The sequence below is a fragment of the Triturus cristatus genome, chromosome 5_2 (genome assembly GCF_964204655.1).
Source record: "Triturus cristatus chromosome 5_2, aTriCri1.1, whole genome shotgun sequence".
Classification (NCBI taxonomy): Eukaryota; Metazoa; Chordata; class Amphibia; order Caudata; family Salamandridae; genus Triturus; species Triturus cristatus.
In genome coordinates, this window is record NC_140588.1 from 512,733,745 (window position 1) to 512,746,954 (window position 13,210).

The 13,210-nt window shown below is 41.8% G+C and overlaps 1 protein-coding gene across 4 annotated transcripts in view; it reads right to left on the reverse strand.

Annotated features, from left to right (window-relative positions):
• Nucleotides 1-13,210, reverse strand: part of GOLGA4 (golgin A4) — an 840,043-nt gene that overhangs the window by 206,315 nt on the left and 620,518 nt on the right. For all 4 annotated transcript variants that reach the window (XM_085607536.1, XM_085607535.1, XM_085607534.1 and 1 more), the window contains one exon: nt 9,156-9,277. In XM_085607536.1, the coding sequence (XP_085463662.1) occupies nt 9,156-9,277 (122 nt within the window). The remainder of the gene's footprint in view (nt 1-9,155; nt 9,278-13,210) is intronic.

The window sequence follows — 13,210 nt, forward strand, 5'->3', positions numbered from 1 at the left end:
TCTGCAGTTATCTGATCCTCAGCCTCTGTTAAGGCAACAACAGAATGCAAGGCACTGTGATGCATAATATTCTCAGAATATAAACTGTTTGGATTACCTTGCCTGGACTTATTTTCTTTTTTAAGTGATAATCCCTTTCAGGAGCCAGAAAAGCCTTCATCAATAAAGGGTCCAATTGGGTTACCTTGGTTAGAACTAGCTTTGATTTTGGAAGATTCAGAGACAAACCTAAACTGTGTAGTTGAGTTCTAGTTCTCATATGAAACTAGTACCCTTCCCTGGAAGATATTCCAGAGGACTAGTTCACCAAGTAAGGTAACACATGCACTCCCTGCAGATGCAGATGGGGAGCTACAAATGAAAACACAGTTGTGAACAACAGGGGATACCAAAATGAGAGCGAACAGCAACACCTTGAATTGGTAATGCTTCCTTTTATTACAAAGTAACGATAACTCCTGTGGAACACAATAATCGTAATCCATTCAGCATCTCACAAGATTATTCAAGTGATTTATCTTAGTGCCACTAGAATTTGCATCTGAGAGATCACTCTGAATTTCACTTTCCACCTGTATTAGTTAATATCTCAGATCCAAAAATCACCTCAACTTTGTTTCTCTTTTTGTACCAGTAAAGTATCTGAGATAGTATCCTATATTCTGTTCTGGAAATCTCTTCTATGGCTTTCTTCAAAAGCAATAGGGAAACGTCTTTCAACTGTTTGGTGTGCGTCTGTTTTGAAGCATGGGAACTGGTTACTGGAAGAAGAAACATTCTTGAAAGAAAACAGCTAGTTTATGCTTCTACATCAGGAAAATGGGCTACTGCCTTCTAAGTAACTCTGATGTTGCACAGACTTGAAGGTCAATTATCTTCAAAAAAAGATGTTTTTCACAACAGGAGACATACTCTTTAACCAGTGGATCAACTCCTCCATGGACCTAGTTTTGGAAACATATCCATAAAAACAACTAGGAACAACCCCTCTCCGTGGTACTCCTCTAAGCTGCGTGAGTACAAACAAACCTGCAAAAGACTTGAGAGGAAATGGAGAAGAAATTATGATACAATAAACAAACAGAACTACAGGGACTCGATACAAATCTACCAATCCAAACTGCCTCAAACTCTCCACGCGAAATCTTTAAGTTCGCTAAGCACTCCCTAAAACTAACAGTCAGGGATGTCACGCCTGACGGCTCAAACGCGCGCTGTGACAAACTTGCTGACTTAATCTCCAATAAAATCAAGGATATCTACAATCCCCCCCTCCCTCCCCCCCCCCAACTCCAACCATCAATCAGCGGCTTATGGGGCACTCCGTATCCGGTGAGCACTCTCTCAGGGAAATTCACTTGATGGGCATGAATACTCTAGTGAATATATGTGCCTCAGTAAAATCTGTCTCTCCTAATGAGCCAGCACCTCCCCAAATCTTTAGTAAGGCCAGGACACAGTCTTTTCAGTGCTGCTGAAGCTGATAAACTCCCATCTCGACCGGACTAGAACCCCCACTCTGGAAACACGCTATGGTGAGGGCGCTATTGAGGAAACCCAGCCTTAACCCGGATACACTTGGAAATTATCACCCTATTTCCCTCCTTCCCGGGATCAGCAAAATGACAGAAAAGCATGCTAACTCAGTTCTCTGCTTTTCTTGAAACCCATAACATACTTCGCTCATCGCAAAATGGATTTTGCCCCCAACACGGGACTGAAACCACACTACTTGCAGTGGTTGAAAATGCCAAAAAGATCCTAGACAAAGGAGGTTCGACGGCCATCATCCTTCTGGACCTCAGTGCCGCCTTCGACACTGTTAATTATGAAATCCTGATCCACAGACTGAGGAATATTGGCATGTCAGGCAGTGACATCACCTGGCTACAGTCGTTCCTCGGAGGACAGGAGTTTTCAAGTCTTTGAAGGAGATAGCTCATCAAATCGTATTCCACTTGGCTGCAGCGTCCCTCAGGGCTCATCCCCTGAGCCCAACGTTGTTCAATGTCTACATGAGCCCACTGGCACAGAGTGTCTTCCCCTTCGGGATAGACATTCTTACGTACACCGATGACACCCAATTAGCGGTGGCCCTAAATCATCCAGATCTACCTCGACCAGTCTAGGCCCCTGCCTGGAGAGAGTCGCCAAACGGATGGAATTCTCCTTCCTCAAACTGAATGGAGATGAAACGGAGCTCATGCTGCTGGGCAACTCACCCACTCCTGGCATCGGCCCAGCATGGCCAAGTTGTCTTGGCTCCGCACCCACACCCACACCCAAAAACCAGAGCAAAAGTCTAGACATATGACTAGATCAGTCACTTACTTTTAATCATCACACAACCAAACTGGCCGCATCCTGCGGATGCGCCGTAAAGTTCTTCCGCTCCTTCCTTTTTCAGCAAGGAGACTCATGGTCCAGGCCTTAATCCTTTCTCGCCTAGACTATGGAAATGCTTTGTATCTAGGAGCTCCAAGGGTGACCACAAACAAACTGCAAGTCATCCAGAATTGTGCAGCATGGATGCTTTTTATGATCCCCAACAGCCACTCTGTGAGACCTGCTCTGAAAACCCTGCACTGCTCCCGGTTGCGGATAGAATATAATTCAAGTCTCCATGTATTGCTCACAAATCCTTCTGGGAGAAAGGCCCCCCCTTTCTCCAATCCATCATTTCCCCATACCACCCAAATAGATGCCTCCGATCATCCAGCCTCTACCTAGCTTAGGTCCCCAAAATCAACAGGATGAGAAGCGGTGGTCATGCTTTCTGTTTCACTTCTGCCAAGCTCTGGAACACTCTTCCCCTCCGCCTACGCTCGGAACCAAATCTTCTCGCCTTCCGTAAACTTCTGAAAACTTGTTTATTTCAAAACCCCACCTATTAAGCTGTCTTTCTCTCGGCTAGCGCTGCGACGCCTCCGGGTAGCCATGCGCTCTACATGCATCCATAACATAGCATAACATAAATCTGACTTCCTGTCCAAACCTCTTGTCCAATTGCCAATAATGAAAGGCATTTGGCCGGCCCTTGAAAAGGCAGCATGAACTACCAACTACTGGGTAATTTATCAAATGAAATATGCTCTCCTGCACGGGTGGTTCTTCCTTAGCATGAAACTGGAAATGGCAGGTAATTAAAATGACTTTTGACACGTCTGCTATTAAATATTTGAAAAACTCACTAAAAGGGAGAATAACGGTCTCATCATAATTAGGACCATGGACAGATTTAGTCCTTCCGTAGTAGAGGCCATTTTCAGCCATGCAATCAGGACTTTAATCATCCGAAGGAGTAATAATAACCATCACGCTTATCACAAAGTCAGATGGCTTATTCAATTTACTTGCATTCCAAGGCATGCAATGCCTCACTAAGGTCACAGGAAGCTTACCTCACCTTTCTGTTCAGAATATATGTGTCTCTGTGCTAGAAAATGCATAGCCTACTCACCAATGAAGAAGTTCAAGCAGCAGGCAAAACCAACTTTTGGCTCAGACTGAGAACAGCAGCTGGCATACGTCTGCCGATAAAGGCATGGGGGGGGGGGGGGGGGGGGTACCACCAGATGGCTTCACAAATATATCCCTGCTGCACTCTGGTGCTGCCTTATTGATGCCCTGCATCATCCCTTTTTCCAATGTCAAGGGCTCTAATAAAGCCTCTGTTAGCTTATCATTACTAAGCCTGTGCACACAGAAGCCTCAGCTCTCCACTGTGGAACAGGCACGGAGGTAAATGGACAAAATGGCTCTTTCCTCTGTCAGATTATAGAGTGGATCTAAGCTTCAAAAGCACCATTGTAAGTGTCATGCCATATTCAGTTTAATCGAAGTCGCTCCTAGTCACAGGTCAAGGTTGATAAAACAGGTTAAGTAATTTTCCAAATCACCTCCTACCAGGATTAAAAGACAATATCTTTCTCTTTTTTTCAGAAGAGGGGGATCCCTCAAGGACAGCCATTCACTACGGAACGTAAATTTCTTCACTTGATGTTCCTGTTGGTGCCAGACATGGAGTGGATTTCGATATCACAGAGGATGTCAATGGTGAGGTGATATGTGATGTCACCAGTGGCATAATCAATGTAATTTGTGATTTCATTTGTGACCTCGAGGGAGGTCAGAAGCAATGCAGTGATAGTGAGTTACAGCTGCGCTTCTAACGAAAACTGATTAAATTCAGTTGGTTTTAGATTTTAAACCAAAACCACATCTTTAAGTATCTGAGTAGACCTCAGTGCAATTTAAATCTGTTAGGATTTTCATAGGCTTTCAAGTAAAGTCTATTCTGAGGCACAGATTTATTATTACTTCAACCTGTTACCAACAAAACTGAACTGCTTCGATTCTTTGCTACTGACTCTAAGGGCAGCTGTGTCCTACCTTTTCGGTTTCCAAAGACCTTTAGCAATTCTCTACCATGAAGCCTACATTATTGTCAAGCATGTAGTTTGCGACGTGGGCTCCTGCAAATTCCAGCCTTCCACAAATCTCTTGGAAGGTGCTGACAACCCACACACATGAAAAGACAAAGCTGTGGAAAACGGGAAGAGAATAAAACATACTGAAGGACTTGTGATTAAAAATGGAAACGATAAAACCTGGACTTGATGGTTTTTGACTTCTACATAGTAAGCTGGCTACTTTAGGGGATGATGTGGAATATGTGCTCTGGATAGAACTAGTAAGTAGTCAAGAATTACTACCGAGCTAAGTAGGTAAATCTAAGTATAATAACCACTAGAATATTCTCCTTGCCCAGGTGTAACTACAGATGTTTCTATGATGAGACCAAGCATCAACCATTATTTCAGTGCTGATCCCAGCGCCTTCTCAGAGAAAGTTCCAGCCCTGCACAATGATCACAAACGGGACAGACTAACACAATGGACAAACAAGAGATCTAAGGCAATTCACAAGGCAAGAATAACTGAAAGGGAACCGAAAAGGGGCAACAAAACAAATGTGAGGACGATAAGCATTGTGTATGAACGATCAAGAGAAGAAAGGTAGTGCAAACACAAGATTTTGCTAGACAGAGCTGTGTCTCAAATGGTGTTAAATATGCTCCACAAAAACAGGAAAGAACAAACCCCGCACTTGGCAGAGTTTCGGTTTCCTGGGGAACTGTTTAGGGAACTGTTTAACTAATCATAATTGGTGGCCATGAATAAAATTAACTGGGTCCCAAGATCTCTCTGAAATGTCATACACTTTCAATGCCAGAATATTAAGCAACTGTCCACACTGAAGCCTGAAATTCACAATTATCACAACCTCCTATTTAGTGACCCATCTATAACAGCAGCAGGTGAAGGGGTTCCTGTCCCTGACATGGTAGGTTTTATTCTAGATACATGTATAATGAATTAATGATAAAACTTGTAGAGCGCAGCACAGCGCATACCCAGAGGTGTCCTGGCGCTATATGTGACAAGGATCAGGCACCAACCACAACTTCTATTGTCTGAATAACCAAGTTTGTAATGATATCCTGAAAACTGATAGTGAGGTGGTGACTTTCAAATCCTGGGGAAGTAGATTCCAATTTTGGGCAGTACAAATAAGAAAGCTCCTGCCGCCTCAAGACGAAAGTTTGTAGAAGTGAGCTAGCAGATTAATGGTGGAGCAAGAACGAAGAGCCCTACATGGCAAATGCCATCTGAAACATTCCTCAAGGTAGGCTGGGCTTAGTCCAAGGAGTTTCTTAAATGTAATGGATAAAGCTTTGAAGATTATACGCTGCTTAAAGCCAGTGTGCCCAACTGATGGCTTGATAGGAAGAATGGAATCTAGGATCATATAACACGATGGATCACCCATCTAGATGGCAATTCTATCTAATGATTGCTTTTCCCATTTTCCCCCAAGATCAAAAATGGCCCAGTAAGCCTCTGCATGAATTTAAAAGGGGTGACCATGAAACAGAAAGGAATTGAGTGGAAAGCCACACATCAACCTCTATATCTATATTATAGGGATGGGAGGCTTAAATATGTAACTCAAACTTGGCGGCCGTTTTAGCTTTCGAAAGATGTTGCTGTACTGCCTGTTATCTGCTCCTGATGAGTTCGAGTAACCTTGAAATGCAGGGTAGCCTAGACCCAGTCAACATGGAGGGAAGGAAATGTACTAGGATGGTGTCTAATTGTACAGAAAAAAATAAATGTTCCCTAAGGAACTATGCAAAGAGATAATATAGGCAAATTCTGTAACAGAAATGCATTTGACCCAATCGGATTGACGATATATAAGAATGTATCTTGTGTATTGCTCTGCTGATGGATTAACTCTCCTTGTGCCCCTCAGTCTGTGGCAGATAGGTGATGTACTTACATTTGTTCTGCCCTCAACCTCTACATCAACTCCAGCGATAAGTGTGCATTGAAAAGACAGCCTTGATCCGTTATTATGCTATCAGGAAGACCATGTAGTTTAAAGGTGTGATGGAAAGATCAGCCCCAGCTCAAAGGCAGTAGCGAGCTTACATAAGGCAATGGAGTATTCTAATTTGAAGAAATAGTTTATTATACCAATTCCACCACAAAGTCCCTGGAAATATTGGATCAGGGTCATTGAGGTGTGGGAAGTGGTTGGAGAAACCCTGTGAGTTGGATGTGAGATGCCTTGGATTGTGAGCAAACCACCCATTTTTATACATATTTCTGTATGTTCTTATTAAATTGGGGCCATCAAAAATGCATATTAAGCAGTTCTGGTGTCTTTTGTTGTCTTGGGTGACCAGCGACCGGAGAGTTGTGGCTCAAAAACAAACTTATTCTTGTAATTTCTTGTAAGCAATAAACAATGGAAAAGAAAATTCCCTCTTTGTTGTCTTACAAAGTTGTGTTATAATCACTTCTTTTCATGAAGGGACTGTTGAGCGTGCAAGACCTTAGACAAAAATTGATTCGAAGGAGGATTAACAACGGGACACAGCGCTACTATACTTGTAAGTGGGATACATTCCCCTTTTTTCCTCATCATCTTTTAAGAGTTCATCGGCTTTTCCATGTCAATGCCCCTGCTGATAAATGATGCCATAATGTAATCTTCAAAAGAACAATGAACATCGGGCATGCCTGACAAATTCAAATTATCCGTCCAAACTATTATCCTGTGAGTAGCTCCTTTTTGGTAGGTCCGCTAATCGGAAAAGGCCTCCTTGTTTGCTAATAACTCAATTCAATTCTAATAACTCAGTTATATATGGTGTAGTTACATTCAGTGTTGGTTAGTTTATGAGTATAGAAGACTCACAGATGACGTTCTTTCCTTTGAGGATTCCTTTTTGACAAAAAAGCATCAACAGTGAAAGATGAAGCACCGGTCTTCACAATAAAAGGCAACTGGCGATCAAGAGGGTGACGGACAGGAGAAATTTTAAAGGCTCACTTTAATTTAGCAAACACTGTCTCTTGCCCTGTACCATACTGAAATGAAGCCCTATCCATTGGATAAAGGTTAGGTTCCCAAAAGGCCATAAGACTAAGAGTTGTAGGAATGGAAGAATAATGTAAACTGCCAACTAGCTGTATTATGGGTCTCCAGCTACCAATTAACAATAAGCATTTAAGCATGGCTGTTACTGCTCTCTGTACTTTGAATGGCTGCAGCCCTGAGCAGCATGCTTGCCAACAACTGAAGCCAATGAACCCTTTAAAACCCTGGCTTACCTTGAAGGGTATATTATGTGGCAAAGTAAATACAATTTCCTCAATATTAATCCAGAACTTTTATTATTCTGTAGTATGTGTATATCTAGGCACCCCTCTGTCCTCATGATGCTTTTTAACAATACAAATGAATACTGTGCAATAGCCAAAACCGCATTATCCCTCATTATTAGATGACAAGTTGTGGTGATTTGTAGATTAGAAGGCGGAAGATGGAATGTAATGAGGTAATTGAAGCTCTCTGATTCTACTAGTCAGTTACTCCTTTGCCCCTTTTGAAGAAGGATGTATCTTGCTGATTTAACCTCCACTCTTCCTACATCTTGTCTGGCGTATTTACTACATAACTGGTGACAAACTGGGACCCTTTTGCTACTTAAAGGAAATCATCATGGGGGCCAGGAAATAAGTGCTCATCTAAAGATGCAAGAAGCACAGCCCAATTGCATAATTCACTTGTAGGTGAATATTTAAGGTGAGAGACACTACCGATTTGAAGGGCACCCTGAGGTGTACTACAGCCTTAGGAGGTTCAACGCAGCTTTGCAACTTTTCTTCCCCTCATCAATTCAAATGGTGACAGAGGTGTAATGTGGTAAGACCACACCAGCTCTTTAATAAACTCAGCGACATTCATGTTGCTTCTAATGGTGGCTTGTATGCACTCCACTAATACTTTGTTAAAACATTCTACCATTGCATTGCTTTGAGGATGGTACAACGATGTTCTTACATGTCTTTTGGCACATTTAATAAAAAAAATGAGGTAATTTCTGCAGAAGTAAATTAAACCCCGTTGTTAGTTAGAATCTCTTCGGGTAAGCCTTCTCTAGAAAAATCTCTTTGAAAACAATCAATCACTTTCTTAGTGTTAGGTTCAGAAACTGGCTCTACCTTAACCCAACTGGAAAGATAGTCCACCATTACTATGAAGTATCTCATACAATTGGGTAGAATTTGATATGGTCCAAAGAAATCCATCCTCACACGTTGCCACGCTTTTCCTGGACAGAAAGTTACTGACTCCACATGTTGTTCTGTTACTACAACTTTGTTGCTTACTTTGTATTTTACACAATTTGTTACCAAACCTTCTATTTCACTGTCCATTCCTGGCCACCAGAACCTATCCCTAACTTTTCTTTTCATTGCTGTTGAACCCAGATGACCTTGATGACCCAATTCAATTATGCGTTGCCGGAAACAAGAAGGTGCAATAAGTTTTTTCTCCACGCACTAAAATATTGTTTTTTTATGGACAATTCTTCTGAAATTTTCAAGAACATTTGTAAATCATACATCAGATGTTTTTCTTTCACCCATCTTGATTTTACCAATGTAAGCTTACTCATATTTTACTGTGATGTTTCAGAAATTTCTAAAATAATCAGGACATTTGAATCAAACAATAAAGCATGACAGAAAATATGTTCTTTAATCAGTCAGCATCTTCTTCAGAAAAATACTTACCGATGGTCTCCTGGACAGAAGTTTCCAGCTCACGTTCCTTTTTTGCCATCTGAGTATTGAATTCCCTCATCAGCTGTTTTAATTTGGAGTTGTGCTTTAATTCCATATCTTCTTGCTCATGTCTTTAACAATGAGAGAAAAAATACATTAATCATTATGCAGAGAACTGTGAAGGTAAGAAATCAAACTACTGCACAATCCTCTATGGTTGTCTCTGCTTTTACCAGCAGTAATATACATCAGGTTTCTGTTCACATTGCTCTGATCATCATATCCAGACTTCCCTCAGCAATACTTCTTGCACCACAGTGGTTGGTGGTATAGTAAACTGTAACACTGATTAGGATAATGGACTCTTTACTCCAGTTTTTAGGCACAACCTGCTAACAGGAAAATACATCTGTAGCACCACAGAATTTTGCTAAGACTTAAATAAGGCATTATACGTCTAGAGCATACAACGCTCTACAAGGACTAAGTTCAAAATACTAACACTTCCAGGACTAAGTTAAAAAAATTGACACTTCTTCACAAATGTATCACTGTAAAGACTCAAACCAATCTAACTGTAACAGTCCAAGCTAAGAGTCCTAGATAAATGGTTTAAATAATCATATTGGCGAGGAGCAGAAGCACAATGTTTTATGCAGGAGTACTAAATACAAAAAATATGCAGTACTCACACTGGCTGTTGGTCAAAAATCATACAGTTTGAGTATTGTACATTGGGCCTTTTATTGAACAGGCCCTAAATTCCTTTCAAACATGATCAATATCTATGTCGCTAGGAAAACCCTTAAATCTGAGTGGAAATGCCTACTTGAGGTTTTGTGTTATGCATGCAAGATGTGTCTGTAGATCTTTTAGATTGTTGTGCCTCGAAACTCAGGAATTACATCTATTTGTAATGAAGCTGCCTCTCACACTTTGGACTATACCATAAGAATCTGAAAGTATTTTTTTCTGTTCGCACCCCACCCACCCCCTTTACCACCCACCCACCCTTGGTGGCTTTAGTTCTCCAAGCACCAAGAAACATGCAGTTACACCTTAGAAATAAACTGCAACATAAATCCCTCCCCTCCACTTTTAAAACCTCACCCCCCTGAAAACCTGTACTCTTTTCCCTCTTTTCCCTCTCTAACTCTTCTTACTCAGTCACCACCATGCACAATCCCTTCTCTCTCAACTTGAAAAGCTCAGCATAGTCGCCTTTTTATCTACATTTTATCTAGCTCTGCTACCACACAAGGCATCTTTTCTAACCATTGCCCACGTATTATTCTTATTAGTTTTATTATTTTGCAATTGTTTCTACCTCCATATCTCATTTCACATCTTACATTTTCTCATCTATAAGTTGTTTCTCTTCCATAACATAATTTCACATTTGCTCTGTTACAGGTATTTCTATGCATTATAACCATAGAAAGAACATATAAACCTACTATCAACTGTTTATGCCCTTCTTAGAATGATATATTCCTTTTTGATAGCTTTCAGCTATCGACCCTTGGTATGAGGAGGGGATGTTATATTCCCAAGCTAAGCCCGTGCAGCGAAGTAACTTATTTCTTACATTGTCCTCACAATAGCATTTTCAGCTGTGACCTTTTGCATACATTTGCATGCATGACAAAATTGGATTTGTTTCCCTGAAACAAAACTGGTTTACACATCTAGCTACGCACAACATTATAAATGAACATCATGTACAAATGTCATCTCTGTCTTCATCCACGGTGCGACAGGGCTATCTACATATCTATAAAATCATTAATCAACATGCACATCGCAAGGCTGATTTCTATTCTAAAAGATAAGCATCCCGATAAATTAGGAGAGGAGGCACTCTAGATGACATCAGATGTCCAGGCATGCTACGAATTCACCACGCATCGGTCTGACATCTATTGAGAGGTGTCCAGTTTGTGACCAAGACTGGGTCCTTCATTCTCTCCCACTAGGTAACAGGGTTGGATTGTCCCTCGGGGGGGGGGGGGGGGGGACTTTTGGCTCTACGCTTACATACACTCGAGGTACACTCAGAGTAGGGTTCGCATAGTAGGAGTACATTCAATTGCTTCCTTGTTTTGTATGCCTAAATATATACAATTGTTTTAGAACCATTGTAGAACTACATATCTACTATTCACACTGTTGGTGCTTGTAATCACTTTTATCTGCTTCTGTCTATTAATCATTGCAGCACATGTATTATATAGAAGAGTAACATTGGTTCAATAAATATATTGATTCAAAATGAAGGGACTGTGGGCTTTTCTATGAGGTCCAGCGCACGTGCCCAAGTAGTAGATGCACACAATAAAGTACGAAGGTCCCCAGTGGATCACCAAAAAGAAATATTTGAATCTATTTGGTTTCCTAAGTGGAGACAGATGGGCAGGTGGTACTTAAGGAGGAGGGGAATTCCTCCTTGTGGAACTAGGGCCCTCACACACCCAGCAAGCTAGGTGTCATGCTTCATCATATAGGCCTGCTCCTCGTCGGGTCGGCGCTGCAATACCCGATGGGCTCCCGTAGAGGGGCTCTTTATCGGAGATCTTTTGTTCCAGCCGTAAAGGTGCAGTGGGGGTAAGGTGCCTAGTGAGTGTAGATGTAAGTGAAATTGTTAAAACAGATGAGGGGATCCCGGGGGAATTTTATTTTATTCTGGTGGGACCCCAGTCTGATTAAAAGGAAAAAGAGGGTAGGAGACTGTCAAGCTACAATGAGTCTAGAGGCGCTCTACTCCCAGAGGGTCAACATGTTTCACGCCTTGATGAATCGAAGCGATCTAGTGGCGATTCATCAGGACCTATGATGGTTACTATCTACACAAGTGGTATGGTGGGACCTACCTACCACTATATGACGGCACGGGATTGGCACCCGTTTGTTTGCTGCCACAACCTAACTAATTTGAGGATTGCGCTTCATCACTGCAGCGGAAAACAGACATCTGTAGTGGGATGTCAGCTCCTTGTGGAAGCGTCGTGCTGGACCTATCCCGTTCCGTTGAAGCTGGCAAACAAACGGGTACCAATCCGGTACCGTCATATAGTGGTAGGTAGGTCCCATCATACCACTTGTGTAGATAGTAACCATCATAGGTCCTGATGAATCGCCACTAGATCACTGCGAAAGGTCTGTACGGTTTCCATGATCCCTGAGGGGTCGGAGTGGTCATGTTCAGTGGTGGCTAGAAACCATTTGCTCCATGTTAGGTTAGGGGAGCTTACAGTGGCACTGGGAGCTAGCTGGTCTATAGACCAATATATCCTGCGGGGTGTCCAGAATCAGTCTTGGCTCTAAGCCCCTAGTTTATGTTGTCCAAACAATGCGCAGATCCTACGGATTAGTAGGAACTAAACAACAGTTATCGCTTCAGCATAGTTGAAGGTCATTACTTTATTTTTGGTCTCTGTATATTCTATCCACAGTATAAAAAGGTGTTTGGCATCCACTTAACACCCTGTCTTTTGCAAATTGCGATACCACAAACCCCTTCATCGACTAGGGGAAGAGGTATATCTTGACTCTGTTTATACAGAATACCGATGCTCAGCCAAAGTTGTCACATGTCCATATTACTCCTTTTTTCTCTTCTTTGGGATCTAAAATGTCCTTGACTGCATCATTGGAATACAAGGATATTGAACGGTTTGCCCCGTAAACTACTATTCCCTACATCATATGTCTGTTCACAATTGCTTCTGTAGGGGTTCAATTTCAAGCACAAAGATCTGGGATGATCATGGATATCTGTCACTGTACACTGTCCAGGCATCTGAGATGATCTGTCCTGTCCTTATGCTAACTGAGGTATACAGCAGATGGAACCATCCCAGAAAAACGTTGAAGTGCATTTATGACAAGATGAGATAAAATCCAACCCTATCATATGAAACTCTTTCTCTATGTCCAACATGGAGAGGCGGTGCTCTGGTCCATACTTAACATGGAAGACCATCTTTAAGTTGTAAGAGGTTCCCCTCTAGGCACAAATCATGACTGGTACAGATGAACCAATCACTTTAACCAATTGAGAGGCC